Here is a 20,755-nt window from a genome sequence, read left to right on the forward strand (position 1 = left end):
TCCCTGTTTCGGGAAGATCCCCTGGAGTAGGAAATGGTAGCCCACTCCAGTATTTTTGCTTAGAGAGTTCCATGGACAGAGCCTGGCAAGCTACAGTCCATGGGGTTGCAAAGAGTTGGACACTACTGAGTGACAGAGCACACACATGTATTAAATACTTTGAATAGCTCTTCAACTCAGTCTTTTTGTACTATAATAAAAATTAATGATTTCCATGTCAGTTTTCTCACCTCCTTTTTTATATCTAGAGCCAGAGTGCTAATAAGCAGTAAACATAAAGGATTAAAGGGAACAAATATATTCTAAAGGAATGAATAAGTTGGATTTATGAGTATCTAAGAGCTAGATATATATTCATTGTAAAACCTTAGACCTAATTTAGAAAAATACTGGCCAGTTGAAGTTAAAATCTTTTCCATTGGCATATATGTTGGTCTATGCTTATTAAGTTATAATTAAATACACTTTTAGCTAATACAAATGAAATTCTTTCCTAAAAACTTTAAATGGTATGGATACATTTAAGATATTTTCAAAATGAAAAGATTCCATATTGTTTAGTTTTATAAAAGTATGCATGTATACACAAGATAAAACCTAGCAGGTAGTATTCAGAAATGCCTAAGATAGTGGTATGATTTTTTTCCTGTTTTCAATGTGACTTTATGTTTATTACCCTTCTCAAAAACTAATTAATTTTGTTGTTTTTTTTTAAAATTGAAGTATAGTTGATTTACAGTGTTGTGTTAATTTCTACTGTACAGCAAAGTTATACATATACTATACACATTCTTTTCTGTATATTCCTTTCCATTATGGTTTATCATACTGAATATAGTCCTCTGTATTATAAAAAAACTCTAATTGATTTCATTCCCAATCAGTTGGCCAAGTCTCTATGAATTAGTGACTTAACGGAAATGTTTTGAACCAGTAACAAAAGGAAGCTGCTACTAACCACTCACAGCCCTTTCCTCCTCCTATTTGGTGGGTAGTTTTGAGGAATATATATCTTGTTTAGGATTTGGTTATGGTGTTTGAAAAGGGACAGATCTCTGGACATTATAGTAAATGTCAACTATGGCTGCCTTGGAGAAAGAGACAGAGTGAAGGGAAAAGAGGCCCTTTTAGAAAATTGTATTTGAGAAATATGAAATTTATAGTTCAGTCTCTGTTTATGTAATCCTACGCAAGGAGCTTGACAGCCACAAGTCCATGGGGGTCACAAAAAATCAGACATGACTGAGGGACTAACACTTTCACTTTTTTTACACAAAGAACATGCAAGAATCCTTTGATTTCTAAAAGGATGTGAAGAGTCAAGATAGCAGAACCTGTATCATTGAATGACCCTTAGTATTCTGTTTACAGTTTAGAGACATTAGGGGAGAAGTCCTCAGTTTAAAGAAAAACCTGAGTTTCACTTCTTGTTCACCACAGTAGTTTGTACAGTGTTTCTTGATGAGATAGAATTCATTATATTATCTATCATATAACAAGTTCAGTTAGTTCAGTTCAGTCGCTCAGTCGTGTCTGACTCTTTGTGACCCCATGAATCGCAGCATGCTGTCCATCACCATCTCCCGGAGTTCACTCATACTCACGTCCATCAAGTTGGTGATTCCATCCAGCCGTCTCATCCTTGGTCGTCCCCTTCTCCTCCTACCCCCAATCCCTCCCAGCATCACAGTCTTTTCCAATGAGTCAGCTCTTCCCATGAGGTGGCCAAAGTACTGGAGCTTCAGCTTTAGCATCATTCCTTCCAAAGAAATCCCAGGGTTGATCTCCTTCAGAATGGACTGGTTGGATCTCCTTGCAGTCCAAGGGACTCTCAAGAGTCTTCTCCAACACCACAGTTCAAAAGCATCAATTCTTTGGCGCTCAGCCTTCTTCACAGTCCAGCTGTCACATCCATACATGACCACAGGAAAAACAATAGCCTTGACTAGACGGACCTTAGTTGGCAAAGTAATTCTCTGCTTTTAAATATGCTATCTAGGTTGGTCATAACTTTCCTTCCAAGGAGTAAGTGTCTTTTAATTTCATGGCTGCAGTCACCATCTGTAGTGATTTTGGAGCCCCCCCAAATAAAGTCTGACACTGTTTCCACTGTTTCCCCATCTATTTCCCATGAAATGATGGGACCGGATGCCATGATCTTCGTTTTCTGAATGTTGAGCTTTAAGCCAACTTTTTCACTCTCCTCTTTCCCTTTCAGCAAGAGGCTTTTTAGTTCCTCTTCACTTTCTGCCATAAGGGTGGTGTCATCTGCATATCTGAGGTTATTGATATTTCTCCTGGCAATCTTGATTCCAGCTTGTGTTTCTTCCAGTCCAACGTTTCTCATGATGTGCTCTGCATATAAGTTAAATAAGCAGGGTGACAATATACAGCCTTGACGTACTCCTCTTCCTATTTGGAACCAGTCTGTTGTTCCATGTCCATTTCTAACTGTTGCTTCCTGATCTGCATACAGATTTCTCAAAAGGCAGGTTAGGTGGTCTGGTATTCCCATCTCTTTCAGAATTTTCTACAGTTTATTGTGATCCACACAGTCAAAGGCTTTAGCATAGTCAATAAAGTAGAAATAGATGTTTTCTAACAAACTACCTCAGATTTACCCTAGTACTTAGCAACAACTATCACTTCCTGTGAATCAGAAATTCAGGAATGACTTAGTTGGGTGGTACTGGTTCAGGATCCCATGTTATTGAATTCAAGATGTGGCCAAGGCCTTCCAGTCATCTGAAGGCTTTACTGTGGTTGGAGGATCCACTTTCAAGATGGCTGTTGATAAGAGGCCTGGCCACACAGGCCTCTCCTCACACTGACAGGTATTTTATTCAGACTAAGAAAGAAGGAGATAAAAGATAGCAAGGAGGAGGCCACAGTGCTTTCTAAAATCTAGTCTCTAAAATCACACCTTTCAGTTCAGTTCACTTCAGTTCAGTCGCCCAGTCATGTCCAACTCTTTGCGACCCCATGAATCACAGCACGCCAGGCCTCCCTGTCCATCACCAACTCCTGGAGTTCACTCAGACTTGCATTCATTGAGTCAGTGATGCCATCCAGCCATCTCATCCTCTGTCGTCCCCTTCTCCTCCTGCCCTCAATCCCTCCCAGCATCAGAGTCTTTTCCAATGAGTCAACTCTTCGCATGAGGTGGTCAAAGTACTGGAGTTTCAGCTTCAGCATCATTCCCTCCAAAGAACACCCAGGGTTGATCTCCTTCAGAATGGACTGGTTGGATCTCCTTGCATTCCAAGGGACTCGCAAGAGTCTTCTCCAACACCACAGTTCAAAAGCATCAATTCTTCAGCACTCAGCTTTCTTCACAGTCCTTTATTCTGCTTATTAGAAATGAATCACTAAGTGCTCCAGAAATAAGAAAATAAGTTCTTCCTCTTGAAAAAAAAATATTATCAAAGTTTTTGTAGACCTACTGTATTTAAAAGTATCACAGGGATTGTAGATGGTGGTGTACAGAAGAGGGTACCAAAAAGATCAAGGGTGTGTGGGGGACAGCACAGTGCTTCATTTACCATTTGATAAATATGAATGAAAGGCAGAGGAATCTGGCAGAATTTAATAATGAATCTGACTTCCTGAATTCTATTATTATTCATCTCAGAGGAAAGAAATATCATATCTTATTTATCTTGAGAGTAGTTTCTAAAATTCTAATATGAATATAGACTTTCCAGGGGAGATTAGCTGAGCAGTGCTTTAGAGAACCAAGAAACTTGCATTTAATTACTGTGAAAATTAAAAACTGTAAAGAATCAAATCACTCACAAATACATATACTTATTCTTGGCAAAGACTACAATCTTGTTTGCAGGACACCATTGTCAGACATAGTAACATATGTCATGATGGCAGTTATTATTTAGCAAATTTTGTATTTTAATGTAAATACAAATTGGCATTGTTTAATTTACTTTTGTAAAAAAGCTAGGATGGTAATATACTGGGGGGTTTTTTGGCTGCACCACATGGCTTGTGGGATCTTAGTTCCCTGACCAGGACTCTAACCCAGGCCAAGCGCAGTGAAAACACAGATTTCCTAATCACTGGACTCCCAGAAAAATCCCCTGGGTCATTTTTATGATCTTGAAAACAAAATTTTCTGAAGCAGTGCTTTAGGAACCACTTCAGTTGTCAAACTAAATGTTATCCTAGGTGTATAGGGTGTGTCAAAAAGTTTTGTCATCTTTCTTTTCCATTTGTGTTTGTGTGTATAAGTTATACAAAAGTCTAGAGTGTTTTGACACAATATATAGAGAGCAATAATGTAAAATACATAAAATAATTTAGCAATATTAGTAAATTTTTTTCACTCATTCAATACCTCTAAACTGCCCTCTGACTTATCCTGATTTAATAACCAAATAGACATTATTGAATGGTCTAGGATCCAGGATACAAAGTAGATATTATATGAGTTTATTTGAACTTTTAACTAATTAGAGACCATGTATTCATGTGTTAAAGAGCTGTTTTTATGCTTTGTTTCTGATTTTATATAATTTATTCTTTATGCATCTTTTTTTCATCTGAGTTATTTACTTTAAACAAAAGTTTAAAAATACAAAGAACACAGTTGTTGCTGAAAGATGCTAGTTAGATACTTGGCAGATTTCTAACGTAGCAATCATTGTGATTAGATCAGCAAATATATGGTAGCTTTGAGGAGCAGGAAAAATTTTGTAGGTTCAGAATAGTAAAACAGTGATGGAGCTGTGGAGCTGCCATCAGAGCTAACATTAAGGAAATAAGATATGCTGTACCTGGCAATTGCAAGTATATATGGAAGCTATGACATGTTTGAAGAAAACTGATGTCTAAAAATTTACTTGTCAATCACTTAGACAAGAAGTATTTATTGAACTCCCTTCTATTTTCCCAGTCTTGGTAGTCTTTGATAGGAATACAAAAAAAAAACAAAAAAAAAAGAGGTAAGATTTGCCTCTTTTAAGGAGCTATAACCTAGTTGGGGAAACAAAGATTTGCAGATCCATAGTAATAGCAAGCAAATTATAAGACAATATGAAACCCTAATTACATGACAGAATGAAATCCAAATTATCATTTTATGGTACAGATAAATATGTGTCAAAGTCGCTCAGTGGTGTCTGACTCTTTGCAACCCCATGGGCTATACATAGTCCATGGAATTCTCCCAGCCAGAATACTGGAGTGGGTAACCTTTCCCATTTCCAGGGGATCTTCCCAACCCAGATATTGAGTCCAGGTCTCCTGCATTGCAGGCAGATTCTTTACCAGCTGAGCCACAAGGGAAGCCCACAGATAAATATATAGAACCTTAAGAAATAAATATTCTCAGTGAGCTAAAGGTAGGCTTGATCAGGCACTCAACATTTAGTTTAAGTAGAAGGGAAAAAAACAAATTCTTACTTGCTTATATCTTAATATTATATGCGTAGACATGTAAACTTAAGTTTTTTACAGTATTTTAATGGAAAAAGAATAATTTCTAGGCAAGGACTAATATTATTCCAGGCTACTATGGGCAACATAAAATAAATGGAAAGCTAAAACTTTTTTAAATGACATAATCATGACTTCAGAGGATAGTGCTTCTTTTTGTTTCTTTGTTCTATAGACAGTTCTTCAGTGAGAGACATTTACCCATGGTGTGTTCCTCCATTTATGTGTGACAATTTTGGCAGGCACTGTAGCTTATAAAATCTTTGCCTCACAAGTCTAGGTCTTGGATGGCTTTGGGAGGTTTCCATCCTTGAATTTGTTCATATCTCATATACTCTGGACTTCAAGTGCACTTCTCACTTTGAGATTTCCATCTCAGTTTCAAGCCCCCATAGCTTCTCTCACCACTGTAGATACTTTCTCTGTTGTAAGTCTCTTAAACTAGATTTATTGGTTGGCTAGGTTGCTATATATCATCAGGTACTTGGTTTTATATACATAGTAAATGCTTTAAAATAAAAGTTATATACAGGTATATGATAAATATTGTTTTATTATTTGAACAGAAATTAGACCATTAGTCAAGATAGGTAACTATCAAGTGATTTCCATGACAAAATAAAATATGATTTACATCACCAAATACACCATACCTTTCCTGAGAGAGGAACTTTAAAAAAAATATGACTTCTTATGTTCTTACTTTTGTAAAAAGAAAAAAGTATATATATATATATATCTCCCTTATTCTATTAAGGCTTGATTCATCTTTTAGATAGAAATGCCCACTATACAATGGCACATCACAGCCTAGCCTAGGGATTACAAAGAGTTGGAGAAAATGTGTTTGTGTATAGTAACTTGCCTTCTCAGAGCAAATGTTCCATTCCCCCTGGTTTTATTTTTAGAGATTAGATCAAATATGCCTTCTTTTTATATGTAACACTTCTATATTACTTTATTTGATGGTTAGTTTTTGTTTATAAACTTTCTGGTAGAAAAGTAATTAGAAGGTTGCTTTCAACAAGTTTATTCTTTAAAGTTTTCCCAAAGTGTCATAATAAATATATCACAAACTCTAAGAAAAAAATGGATATCCAAATCATTTTAATATTTACATTGAAATTTCTGTTGTAAAAATTGAAGAACTGACTCATTAGAAAAGACCCTGATATTGGGAAAGATTGAAGGCAGGAGGAGAAGGGGACAACAGAGGATGAGATGATTGGATGGCATCACTGACTTGATGGACATGAGTTTGAGCAAGCTCTGAGAGTTGGTGATGGACAGGGAAGCCTGGAGTGCTGCAGTCCATGGGGTCACAGAGAGTTGGACACAATTGAACTGATTCTCACCAGTGTGAGGTGGTACCTCACTGTAGTTTTGATTTGCATTTATCTAATGATTAATGATGTTGAGCATCTTTTCATGAGCCTATTGGCAGTCTTACATCTTCTTTGGAGAAATGTCTATTTAGGTCTTCTGCCCATATATATATATATTTAATTTAATTGGAGGCTAATTACTTTACAGTATTGTGGTGATTTTTGCCATACATTCACATGAGTCAGCCATGGGTGTACATGTGTTCCCCATCCTGAACCCTCCCTCCCACCTCCCTCCCCTCCCATCCCTCTGGGTCATCCCAGTGCACCAGCCCTGAGCACCCTGCCTCATGCATCAAACCTGGACTGGCGATCTGTTTCACATATGATAATACACATGTTTCAATGCTACTCTCTCAAATCATCCCACCCTTGCCTTCTCCCACAGAGTCCAAAAGTCTCATCTTTACATCTGTGTCTCTTTTGCTGTCTCGCATATAGGGTCATTGTTACCATCTTTCTAAATTCCATATATATTTCTGCCCATATTTTGATTTTTTTTTTCTGTTAATGAATTGTGTCAGCTGTTTGTCTATTTTGAAAATTAAGCTCTTATTAGTCACATCATTTGCAAATATTTTCTTCCATTCTGTAGGTTATCTTTTCCTTTTGTTTATACTTTCTTTTGCTATGCAAAATCTTATAAGTTTGATTAGGCCCCATTTGTTTGTTTTTGGGAAACTGACCAAAGAAAACATTGGTACAATTTATGTTAAAGAATGTTTTACCTGTGTTCTCTTCTAGGAGCTTTATGGGGTCATGTCTTATATTTAAGTCTTTAAACCATTTTTTTGTGTGTGTATGTTGTGAGGGTGTGTTCTAACAATAGATTTCTGTCTTTCCCAATAACTACTTGCTGAAGAAACTGTTTTTTCTCCATTGTATATTCTTGCCTCTTTTCTCGAAGATGAATTGACTGTAGGTGTGTGAGTTTATTTCTGGGCTCTCTGCTCTGTTCCGTTGATCCATCTGTTTGTTCCAGTACAATGCTGTTTTAATTACTACAGCTTTGTAGTATTGTCTGAAATCTGGGAGCGTTATACCTCCAGCTTTGTTCTTTTTCCTTAGGATTGCTTTGGCAATTCTGGGTTTTTTAGGGTTCTGTATAAATTTTAGGCTTATTTGTTCTAGTTCTGTGAAAAGTGTCATGGGTAATTTGACAAGGATCACATTAAATTTATAGATTACTTTGAGTAGTACAGCCATTTTAACAATATTAATTCTTCCAATCCAAAAGCATGGAATGTCTTTCCATTTCCTTGAATCATCTGTTGTTTCCTTTATTAATGTTTTTTTATTTCTCAGAATATAAGTCTTTAACCTCCTTAATCAGGTTTATTTCTAAGTGTTTTATTTATTTTGTGATGTGATTTTAAAAGGGATTATTTTATTGATACTTTCCAGTTCTGATACTTTATTGTTAATGTAAAGAAACACAACAGATTTCTCTATATTAATCTTGCTGAGTCACTGGTTTTTAATTTAATATGTAATTTTAGGTTTTGCTTTTTTTGCGAGGAAAAACTTATTTATTTAGAAATATAAAGAGAGATTAGGAAAGAATAGTGTAGTAGGAAAATTAGTGGAGAAAAGAGGCTGAATAACTTGGTTTATGCAGAAAACCAATAAAGTTCCAAGACAAGGAACTTGGATCGTCTACGTAGGCCACCGGCGCCCACTTGAATAGCGGAGGGTGCCCCGCCTTGGGCTCCCTCTCACGTGGGTCTTAGAAGCCAGGGCAAATAAGTAGACTCGGTGAGCCTCCACGCTCCAGGTGGGAATTCAGCCAGAAAAACGAGAAAAGAACGACATGGGGGAGCCAAGCATTGGTGCCAGACCGCTAGGTTTTGCTTTGTTGTTATACTGGAAATAAATTTTGAGGGGAGAAGATAATGAGACGTGGCATATTATTTTTAAAATCTTTTTCTCTAACTTCTAAGCAAATTTAAATATCTCAAATGTGGCTTTTCTCCCCTTATTTCCCCCTTTTGTATGCTTTCTTACATTTCCCATTTTCCTTTTTTCTACTCTTCTCCAGAGTCCACAACACAGAGTTACTGTACTCTATTCATCCCTAATTTATCTTGACCAAGGCAGGGATCGAACCTCTGTGGCCTGCAGTGGAAGCATGGCATCTTAACCACTGGACCACTGGGAAAGTTGCTACTTTAACAACTCTTATTGAACTTGTAGTCTTCTTTAAGATATTGCTAGAATTTGATGGGAAAGAGATGGGGAGGGCACACCTAATTTATCATTTATATCTAATATGTTATGCTTGCCTTCAGTGTCTTTGTTGCTTGCTTAAGGCACTCTTGCCCTGTTATGCAAGCTGACTTTTTCCCTGAAAGATTTTTTTTTCTTTGCCAATTAAACATCTTTCCATACACTTGATACTTTGCTCTAAAATAGAGAGAAAGATCTTAGAATCCTAATAAAACTATTGTAAATTAGTTCCTGGGCATTCTCTAAGCCATTAAATGTGATTTGTTTTTCTCCTTCTCTGATAAGTTCCTTTTGGAAAACCAAATAATTCTGAGGTGGCTATCTTTTGTTTTCTCTCTCCTCTTTTGTTTATCAGTAGTGATTTTTATATTCCATATTGGATGGGTTTACCCACTGCTGTTTCTACCTCTAATTGCTCTTCACTGTTTAACATTAAGGCAGCATGTCTCCTTCTACATTTCATCCAGATAATGCTGCAAGGGGTCACTGACTTGTCCAGATTCCCTGAAAGTGTAACTTAGGATATATCCCTGCTGGATGGTCAGTTGCCACAGTACATCTTGCTTTCCTTCTTGATGCTGCTCACTGAATCTTCTCTCCTCCTCCTCTTTTCCCATGTTGCAGTCACAAAATCCCTGTTCTTGTCCCAGCTCTTATTTCTCATCTTGTCCTGAGGACAGAGTGAAAACTTTTTGGTAAAGCTAAATCTAAAACTCTCCCTTCTACTTTTTTGATAAATGTCCATTTTTTAATTTGGTTACACCAGGTCTTAGTTGTGGCACGCAGGATCTTTGGTCTTCATTTACAGCATGTGGGATCTTTAGTTGTGGCATGTAAACTCTTATTTGCAACATATGGAATCTACTTCCATGACCAGGGATCAAACCCAGGCCTCCTTCTTAGGGAGTGCAGAGTCTTAGACACTGGACCACCAAGGAAGTCCCTTAATTTCTCATTTATATGAAAAAGATAATAGATCTTTATAGTTAGTTGTTTTTACTAAGCTTTTTCTTGGCAAAATAAAAAGTTGGTAGCACTTTATCAGACCTCTAGTTTTGTTTTGAATTTTACTATTCCAGGAAAGCCTAATCTCAGTTTCCTTAAGGTTTTATCTTTCTCTTAAGGTTTTTTGATGCTAAGGAGAATGGCCTTATATTAATAAAGGAAAGTGAGGATTAGCAGTGTGAATCAGATTTCAGGAAATGGTCTTAACATTATATGTTAAAATGTGGTGCTCTACAATAGGGAACAGAATAGGTAAAAATATATTGGATTCAAAGAAAATTGAGAGTGGCTATCGAGATACAGTGAACCTGAAGATAGACTTTAAGAAATGAATACTCGATAGACGTTAACATGAGAATGAATAATAAGAAAGGTGTATAATAAGGGAAGAACAGTGTACCCTCATGTCTTAATCTTAGAGAATACCCTCATTTTTAGTCTTGGAAGAATAAGGACCAGTGAAAACACCAGAACTTAAGAAAACCTAAATATTATACTGGTAGCCAAAAATTATCAAGAAAGAAGAGCTGCTCACTACAGTGAAAAGCTGTCAAATGAGCATTAAGCAGAAGGTGAACTTTAGGAAAGGTCATTGGATTGGTGATGAAGACATCTCTAGAAAACCATGGTGAATCCTCAAAAGAATGGAGGGGTTAACAAAAGAAAATTGAGTTTGGAAGTTCAGCTTATGTTACAATGAGGAATGAGTACTGAGCAAACCAGTCCTCTACAAATAACAGTAGTAACTGTGCAACATACAAACAAAACAATTATCTGAGGACTTTGGATATGAACTTTGCATATTTTGGAGAGGAGTCAAAAGGTGGAGCATATAATTGGCTCAGAGTAAATTCACAAGTTTTCTTTGGTTTTGTCTTGAGAGTGGCCACAGTTCTAGTGGCTAAAATTCCAAATGAAAGCTTACCACCATCCTGGCTGCAAGAACCAGAAAGGAAATTGAGCCCAGAATAACAACTGAGAGGGAAGAAGCCCCATTGAGGAGAGAGCCAGAGAAAATGAACTTGAAGTTCTGTGTTTAAACTAAGCCTAAGTCTCTGGATCTCCCCAAAACCAAGGATGTGTGGGCACACTGAAAGCAATTTGCAGGTAAAGCATAAAGGAATGAGCTGAGAGCTGAGCTGCTGCTCTTCAGAGGAGTGACAGTGTGGAGTCTGCGTCTAAACAATCTAATTACCTGGCAAAAACAAAAAACATCAACACCCTTTGGCACCATAAAATAGTGTTTCCCCAGTGTAATATTCAGTGTTTAGGGTATAGTCCAAAATTTTTCAACATATGGTGAGTCAAGAAAATATCACCCAGTTTCAAGGGAACATATATCAATCATGAGATAATGCACCAACTGAGATGATCAGACAGGGATTTTCAGTCAGCTACTATAACTATGTCCAGTTGTCTATTAGGTATTTAGGAAGGCAGGTAGAGAAGTAAGGTTTTGAAAGGATAGAATTAACAGTAAGGTACTCCAGTTAGGCGTTGTCAGATGGTTAGCTTTTAATGACAAGGTTGAGAAACATACTGAAATTTCGGTTAAGAAACTGTTGCCAAATTGCCTCTGAGAATACATGAACTGGTTTGTAAAGCTTCAGTAAATCTATCAAGGTGATTTTGGGGTTTAAATTTCTTCTTGACATTCTTGAGCACAAAAAAAAGGCCATACCAAAAGTTTCTTCCCCCAGGTAATATTTAAACATCAAAACTTGGCTTATAACTATGCTTCACTGAGAACTATATTTGTTATATGACAGACAAGTTTTAGAATCTTAAAATTAGTTTCCACTGATGCAGTGTGTAAGTGTTATCCATCTTCCTCACCATGCTAGATGAAGTGAAGTGAAGTGAAAGTCACTCAGTAATGTTCACTCAGTAATGTTCAACTCTTTGTGACCCCCATGGACTATATATAATCCATGGAATTCTCCAGGCCAGAATACTGGAGTGGGTAGCCTTTCCCTTCTCCAGGTTAGATAACCTTAATATTTTACTTCTCTAGCAATTAGGACCTATAAACCAAGAAGTTGGAAGCCTGGGGCAGTAAGACATGGGTTCCAATTGTAAACCCACTTCAGGATTCTTGCCTGGAGAATCCCATGGACAGAGAAGCCTGGTGGGCTACAGTCCATGGGGTCGCAAAGAGTTGGACACAACTGAGCGACTTCACTTACTTACTTACTTTCTACTAGACGGTAGACAAATTATTTGACCTTTCCAAAGCCTTAGTAACTGTTGTTGTTTAGTCACCAAGTCATGTACGACTCTTTGCAACTCCATAGACTGTAGCCCGCCAGGCTCCTTTGTCCATGGGATTTCCCAGGCAAGAATACTAGAGTGGCTTGCCGTTTCTTTCTCCAGGGGATGTTCTGGACACAGGGATCGAACCTGCATCTTCTGCCACCAGGGAAGCCACCAGGGAGGCCTCTAGCAAAGCCTCTAGCAAGTGTTAAAATTGAATACAAGTATTAATACTTAATACATAAGATTGAGCTTCCTCTGTGGCTCAGTGGTAAAAAATCCATCTGCCATAAGAGATGCAAGTTCAATTCCTGGGAAGATCCCTTGCAGAAGGAAGTGGCCAACCTACTCCAGTATTCTTGCCTGGAAACTCCCATGGTCAGAGGAAACAGGTGGACCACAGTCCATTGTGTTGCAAAGTCAGACATGACTTAGCGACTAAATAACAATTCCCAAGATTATGTGGATTAAGTTAAATAATATATGCAAGTTGCTTAAATAACAGCTGTTTTCATGAAGATATTCTCTGTTCACCATGGTAATGATAAAACATAAAATGAGTAGTTAATGAAAAGAATTTTCCCAGATTATTTTGTTTTAAATGTAGTGTTCAGCAAAGGGGTGAGGGAAGTATGGGAAACCTTACTTTTTAAAATTAATCATTTATTTTCTATTCCACATAAAAAGGCATTCCCACAATTAGATATAATTATTTGTTAAGAAAATTCAGCAAGACAACTTTTTCTGATGTTTTATTGTAACATTGAGTTGATAGTAGTTTGGGGGTATTAACATTAAACCAAAACCCTATGAAGCACTTGGAAATCTTTGGGATATTTAATATTATTTTTATATTGTTTATTTTCTTGTCGCTTCCTTCAGAACTCTGGGATGGATCCCATCTTGCCCTGGAATTGTTCCTGCACTGGCAGTGGATCTGCCTAGCACATTGCATCATGCAGAACCAATAAGGCTCCTAGAATTTGTGCTCCTCTTGCTTTTCTAGATTTTCAGTAATACTACTGAGAGTGAGAGAACCATAGATTTCACATGGCCATAAGTTCTTAGAAACACAATTTCTACGTATTTTTTAAAATTATATTTTGTCTTCAAACTTTTAATATGCTTTTATATTCTTATCAAATCTCTTGTAACTTTTTTGTTCCTATTTTCTTCTACTTTAAGCTCTTCCCTTTCTCAGTCCATTTTTGTCTCAGTATATCTAAACTAATAAATGCAACCTCAGTTTCTCCTTTAACATTTCATTCTTAGTTTCAGAAATCTAAGTGATAACTGAATCCTTATTTTCAGTTTCTTTTTCCATTGCTCATTTTTCTTTTTCGGTAGTAAATTTTATTAAGCTAGTGCTTGTAACTATTACACAGTTTATATTCCCTTTACTCATCCATCCCATCTCACCTTGACTTCTTGGTTGATATTGGTTCCAAGTAAAAACATAGCTCTCTTTTCTGTTTTAAAAGCATAATCTCAGAAGTAAAATCAAATATAGCCTACACTCAGTGGCCTGAGATACTGGAAAATAAATATTCCTTTTGCACGAAAGGATCTCAGCTAAATTTAGAATCTTTGATATGAATCCTAGAATAAAGTGATAGTCATTGCTATAGTTCAAATAAGTATCACTGAAGACTTACCACCTTTATTCAGTATTAGCCTTGTAAAGTTAAGATTCCTTCCACATGAGAGAATATACCCTAAAAGTATTGAAGAGTTTGAAATAACTCAGTTTAATTTTGCTGACTTTAGTTGTTCAAAATTTTTAAAAACTAATGATTTTTAAGAAAAACTAATAAGAGTCAACTAATAATTCTGATTAAAGTTGTTTTTTGCATTTCTTCTTCTCCCTTAGCTTCTTGGAGGTACAAATTGACTAATAAAAATTATATATATTTACAATGTGCAACATGTTTTGATATATGTATATATTATGAGATGATCACCACAGTCAAGCTAATTAACATATCTATCACTTCATATAATTATTTTTATTTTTTATTGTGGTGAAAACATGTAAGATTTATACTCTTTGCAGATTTCAAGTATACAGTATAGTAGTATTAACTGTAGCTGTCACACTCTGCTTTAGAGATCTCCAGAATTGATCCATCTCGCATGACTTAAACTTTGTCCTCAACATCTCCCCCCTGCTTTCCCCCAAACCCTGGCAGCCACTGTTCGACACTGCTTCTATGAGTTTGACTTTTTTAGATTTCACATATAAGCGAGATTGTGCTATATTTGTTTTTGTGTGCCTGTCTTATTCCACATAACATAATGTCCTCTAGATTTATCCATATTGTCTCAAATGACAGAATTTTCTTTTTTAAAGCTGATGTCTTCAGCCTTAAAATGTGTGTGTGTATGTATACACACACAATATTCTATTGCATATATACCACGTTTTCTTTCACTACTCATCCATCATCAATTGACACATAGATTGAGTTCATATGTTTGCTATTGTGAATCATTTCTGTATTTTTTACATTGATTTATAAAAAGAACAAAATACTTTTAGTGCCAGATATTAAAAAGGCAGGCATTGGGGGAGATATACATTTCTTTCTTTGAAATGTTGATGTGTGACAAATCTTGGATTCCAACACAAAAATATTTGCCGTTATCATATGCATTAAGAATAAGAAGGTTTTGGACTAATGAAATATTAGCACTTTCTCATTTTTCTCCTTAAATATCTTTGCATATTTAACTAGGTCTTGAACAGAACATTTTTTTATATATACTACTCATCTATGAGAAACCTAAATTGATTTACACTAAAACAAATTCTCCCAATTTACATAAGAGGAAATTTAAGGAATCATTTCACAACGTCTTCCAAATGTTTCAAATGGGTTTATCTTAATGATTTAGTTGAATGACTTATCCAGTGCCATACTGGAAGTGTAAATGAAAAGTACGACGTGTAAAACTCTTATTTCAGTATTCATTCCACAAGTTCGCCATTTCCAAACTAGTACTTGGAACAGTTTATAATGTTAAGTATTTTAAGTTTTAGTACCTCGAAATAAATTCATTTGTTGAATGATTTCATGTTAAAATCTCCTAAAATATAACGTTCAGAGTTTTCTTGCTTCCTTATCTAAAGTTGTTGTAACTTCAACTTCCTGCGGTACAGGACCCACCTGGATAATATTTGAAAATAGCAAAATATTAGTTATCTTTTCTAATGTTTACTTACTCTCTGAAATGCTCACAAACTGAGTAGTCTTCATTAGGTAAGATAATTTTACCATTTAAAAGAAATTCTGAGCTTCTGAGTTGCTATTAACCATACTAATCTTAAATCCTATGAGAAAATAGATGATCTTTTTCAGAAAATTGCATTTGATTGCTACAGTGGAAAATAACATTAGCTTTCTCTACCCATTCTAGATAAACCCTGCTTCAGAATGTCAGAGAATTACTTTCCTTTGTTTGTCTTAACTAGCATATTAAGATCTCTTGAATTTTCTCTTGGGATGTGTGACATAAAAATTTCATTTGAAATATATCAATAGTAACAGAAATAATAGTAAGTAGAGCCATTCCTAACTCCAAAAAAGCTTGAAGTCCTTAATTTAGATGCTTAAGAGATTCTTCAGTAAGTCTGTCTTCCTTTACCCCCTGCCAGTACAACCCAGGAATCTTTTCCAGATAAATTCAGAAGTAAGTTGACATGAGTTATTTGGCAAGCCAAACAAAAATTCATCGTTCTTTTCCTACCTTTTTCTTCACCTGTTTCTCCCCACCACCCCCTCCATTAGTCTTCAGGCTTTAGTTTCAGAAGCAATCATTCCTACTTTATGTCTGAATCAGTATACTTTGAAAACTGGAATAGTCTTCATCACTGTTTTCTTTAACTATCTTCATTTTCAGGCTAAAATCATAGGAGTTACTTTTCTTTGGTTATTTCTAGCTCCTAAGAGAGGTTTTTTTCCCATGTTGAGTATTTCAGATGCTAAATTTTAAAAGGAGATTATTAGTCAGTTTAATCACCTTTTTTATTATTTAAATTGTCAGATGTTTCTGTTCTCTTAATATTACCTCTTCCCTATTTTGTTACTATAGATTTAATATAACCTTTTAAGAAGTTTTTATTCTTGTAGTGTCCTGACATGATTGGTTAGCTTTAAAATGTTGCCTTTTTGCCTCGGAACACACTAAAATCTACTGAGTGTTCTAATTGCACATAACACTAAAGAAAAACCTTGTCTACCACTTTTAAAAACAAACTGTGAATGTGAAAATGTCTTTTATATGACTGCTTTGTAAAGCTCAGTGTGTGCATGCATGCATGCTTTGTCACTTCAGTTATGTCCGACTCTAGACAGTATCCCACTAGGTTCCTTCGTCCGTGGGATTCTCCAGGCAAGAATACTGGAGGGGTTGCAGCACCATTCTTCAGGGGATTTCCTGACCCAGGGATCAAACCCATTCTCCTGCATCTCTAGCTTTGCAGGTGGCTTTGTTACCCACTCAGCCACCTGGGAAGCCATAAAGCTCAACAGAGCAGTGTTAATCCAGAAGAAGAAATGGCCTAAATATTGCAGACAAAAAATATGCATCAACAAATGATCTTTGTTTTACCTCAGTATGAAAACATAATATATAAAATCGCATATGTTTGTGTTGCCAAGATCATATTTTACTACTTACTATAAACTAATAACACTATTTTAGAAATGTTAAGCAAATACTAGTATTTAGGAAAAGCTAGAAAAGTAGAACAATAAACTGAAGAAATTGGAGAAGATATGAATTTTAAGAAAAACAAACTAGAATCAGATTTTTCCCTAAAGAACAAACAATACTCTTAAGAAATTGAAAGAACCTATTGGAAAGTAAGGTTATAAGGGAGATGTACTCAGGTGGTAAGCAATGAAGTAAAATTATCCATGTTAGTAATAGCTACAATACCCTTAATTCAATAAAATCTGAAAAGTCACTTAATACAAAACACTGGTTTGAATTTGAACTTAAATAAGATCCCATGCAGTTTGGCCAAAATATAAATAACTGAATAATATTAAGATTTTTTTCAAATACTTGAATTGATCAATTTGTAGTTTTAAAAGGTACACAAAGTTCTCTAGGTGTGGTTGAAGATTTTTAAAAATCTAAATTATGCAGTAGATTATTACTGCATGTTCTTTACTGCTGACTTCTGTGTCATGATAAGTGTAATACCAGTGGAAGCCACAGGGTGGTGGCAAGAACTTGTGTTAAAGGAGCTTAAATTCATAATTGCACTGTCTTTAAAAATGCTTGTTAAATGCTAAAGAGCTGTAACTTGGTTTTCTTTATTCCTCTTATACAGCTGCATTTCTCATCAAAGAATCTATAGCAAAATACAAAGACATTGATTTAGATAGGCCAATAATGGAAAAGAAGTAAACTCACATGGATTTTTTTCCTAAAGTTTCTAGTCATGTCAGATGCTTGGTGATCAGAGTAGCAATTTCATCAAGGTATGAATTTGAGGAAATTCCTTGAATTATCAATACTGGAAATAGTTTTGAAGTTACCAGAAATAATTCATGACTTCATCTTATTTTTCTACTTTCATTTTCCTTTTTCCACTGAATGTTCTCATTTTTAAAAAATCTGTTGTGATATATACACATATATGGGGCTTCCCTGCCTGATGCCTTACCTTTGAAGTAAACAAAGAATCTGCCAGCAATGCAAGAGACCAGAGTTCAATCAGTGGGTCAGGAAGATCCCCTGGAGAAGGGAATGACTGCTCACTCCAGTATTCTTGCCTGGATAATCCCATGGACAGAGGAACCTGGTGGGCCACAATCATGGGGTCACAAAGAGTTGGACACGACTGAGGGACTAACACTTTCACTGTAATATATATAAACATACATATATGTAAAACTAACTAAGCTTACTTTTCAGTGAGGAAGATAAATTTTCCATTGTTTTTTGTTAATCCATTCTCATTTGAGTTTGGAAGCAATTTAAAGTGGTAATCATTTTATATCTTTAAGGTAAGAAGACAAGAGGTTTCCTCTCCAAGAAAAGAAACTTCACCAAGGAGTCTTGGCACTCCTTTATTCCATGAAAGGTAGTTCTGTATCCTTCTTTGCCTACTCTACAAATTATAAATATTGAAATACATTTTTATTTATATATTTAAGTTTTTAGCAATTGTAAGAAACAGCAGCCTTTTGAAACTAGAAGAGATGAACTCAAGGCTTCTCCATGTTAAAATGATGTAAATAAGTCATATAGTTAATATCAGAGATGGTTCTAAAAACTGAATTCTCTGAAGTTCTCCTATTTCAGTAGAATAAGTATTATGGCCACATCATTTTATATGGATAGATCTTTAATCTTTTCAATGTGAAAAATAAAAAATTAAGTTTTTTCTGTTTATCTACAGAGGACAAAAAGTCAATACATTGCAGTTTCTAATGTAAGAATGAGACAGCCAGCATTAAGTGGAATATATGAATAAGGAGACATGCTAGTTTGTGCAATATGTATGTATTAGAACTTTATCACTTACTTTGTGCCTGACTCACCAAATATTAAAGTTGTTTTAGGAAGTATTATCTAGGAATTTAAAATGATATTTTAAAACTTGAACCTTTCAGTAATTATTTTGTGGTACGTTCAAAGGTGCTTGTAAATTCAATCATGATTTCTAAAATTTGAAGATATAGTCTTTACATTTTAAAATGTTGATTTATTTTTAGAAGCTATATAGAGAAGACTTTCTGGGATCTGAAAGAAGAATTTCATAGAATATGCTTGCTAGCTAAAGCACAAAAAGACCACTTAAGCAAACTTAATGTACCAACCACTGCAACTGGTAAGGTTTGATTTAATATATAGTAATGTTAATTTTATTGGTTGAAATTGATTTCTTTTTGATTGTGAAAATATTTCTAAGTGCTTATTAAGTGCTGAGGATTGTGACTTGTGCCTTTCACCACTTAATAATGGCTAAGTGCTGTTTAATTCTGTAATTATTAATTATATAATTATTGGCCTCTTCCCTGTCTATTTTGTGTGGCGCTGTACAGATTGAATTGATTGACATAATTACTAATCCTCTTAATAAGAAGTCCTACCTTAGAAAAATAAAGGTAGGATATATCTCTCAAAATCTTCATTTGCTACTGGGTATCTTATTAAAATTAATTGATATATTAGTAAACAACTTAGAAGCTACACTATCATATATGAGCTAAATAAAAGTATAACATTAGATTTGTGTTTAAACTTCTGCCTGAAAGTTAATTGGACACCATAGATACATTCTTCTAATTTGAATGAAGAAATGAACATTTCACCTTTTATTAGTCCAGTTCTGTTGAAGGCACAAAGTGCAAATTTAGTATAAAATACAACTCAAAAGGAATATCTGTTTTACAGATATAGTTTGGCATGGTTTTTAAAAGCTCTACCCTTCCCTAAAACCCCAGACAGACTTCCTGGTATTTGCTTCAGTAGTTAAATATGAATAGCATATTACCAAGGATTGAATTTGGCTACCAAGCACCTCTGTAAACAAAAGGAAGGTGAACTGATCATTTATAATGATAAATTCTCCTTTACCCTTGTGATTTGAGATATTCTGCATGCAGTTCCGAAGAGATGTGATGTACAGGTTTCAATCTGAAAGATGTTGCCGCAGTGCTAACACCCCTTTAATTCAAGACTACTTCCCATTTCTTAAAACTGATAGCTCAGCTATTTAAGAGATCGTTTTATCATGTAAATTTACTTTTTGCTTACTCCTACCATTTTGTTTTCAGAGAAGGTACACAGTGCTCTGTTGGAAAAGCAAAACAATCTTTGTTGACAGACGTAGTTTACTTCTCTTCCCTTTGCCCCAGAAAGAGCTCTGATTTTTTACACTTTAATTTCTGTCATTTTCATGAGAAATTGATCTTTTCTACGGACTGAAAACACTAGGTACTTCTGAAGTAAAAGAATTATCTTTATTTAAAATCTACTAGCTATAGAGATGTAGTACCTAAGAAATCATAAACATGCCTCTTTGAACATCAGCATCTTATCAAAACATTTCAATGGTGACATATTCATTGTTACACAGAGAACCTACCCATTATCAGTGGCATAATACTTTGACCATTTTTAAGTTACACAGGTCTAAATCTGAGTATGTATCTGTCAACTGGAATACTTAACAACTGGAGTGTTTAACTTCAATTTCTTTCCCACTAAAACTGCTTCATAACAATATTCTTACATTTTATATTAACTGTGTCACAAATAATAAATACAGCATTATTCTTGAAATACTTTAGGTCTTTTGTGCTACAAACTCCAATGAAGTTTTCTGACTCCAAATAAACCACAATATCAAATATTATGCTTCTGAAAGGAATAGATCAAAGGGGGAAAAGAGAAAAAGAAATGTTTGGAGATGG

The 20,755-nt window shown here is 35.3% G+C and overlaps 1 protein-coding gene across 8 annotated transcripts in view; it reads left to right on the plus strand.

Annotated features, from left to right (window-relative positions):
- The window catches only part of TANK (TRAF family member associated NFKB activator), a 99,284-nt gene that overhangs the window by 69,398 nt on the left and 9,131 nt on the right, over positions 1-20,755 (plus strand). For all 8 annotated transcript variants that reach the window (XR_005719086.1, XR_005719085.1, XM_040229204.1 and 5 more), the window contains 2 exons: positions 18,341-18,417; positions 19,052-19,167. Coding sequence is in view for 6 of the 8 variants with exons in the window: in XM_040229204.1 (XP_040085138.1) it covers positions 18,341-18,417; positions 19,052-19,167 (193 nt within the window). In the remaining 2 variants the exon portion in view is untranslated. The remainder of the gene's footprint in view (positions 1-18,340; positions 18,418-19,051; positions 19,168-20,755) is intronic.

The sequence above is a fragment of the Oryx dammah genome, unplaced genomic scaffold, assembly GCF_014754425.2.
Source record: "Oryx dammah isolate SB20612 unplaced genomic scaffold, SCBI_Odam_1.1 HiC_scaffold_27, whole genome shotgun sequence".
Lineage (NCBI taxonomy): Eukaryota > Metazoa > Chordata > Mammalia > Artiodactyla > Bovidae > Oryx > Oryx dammah.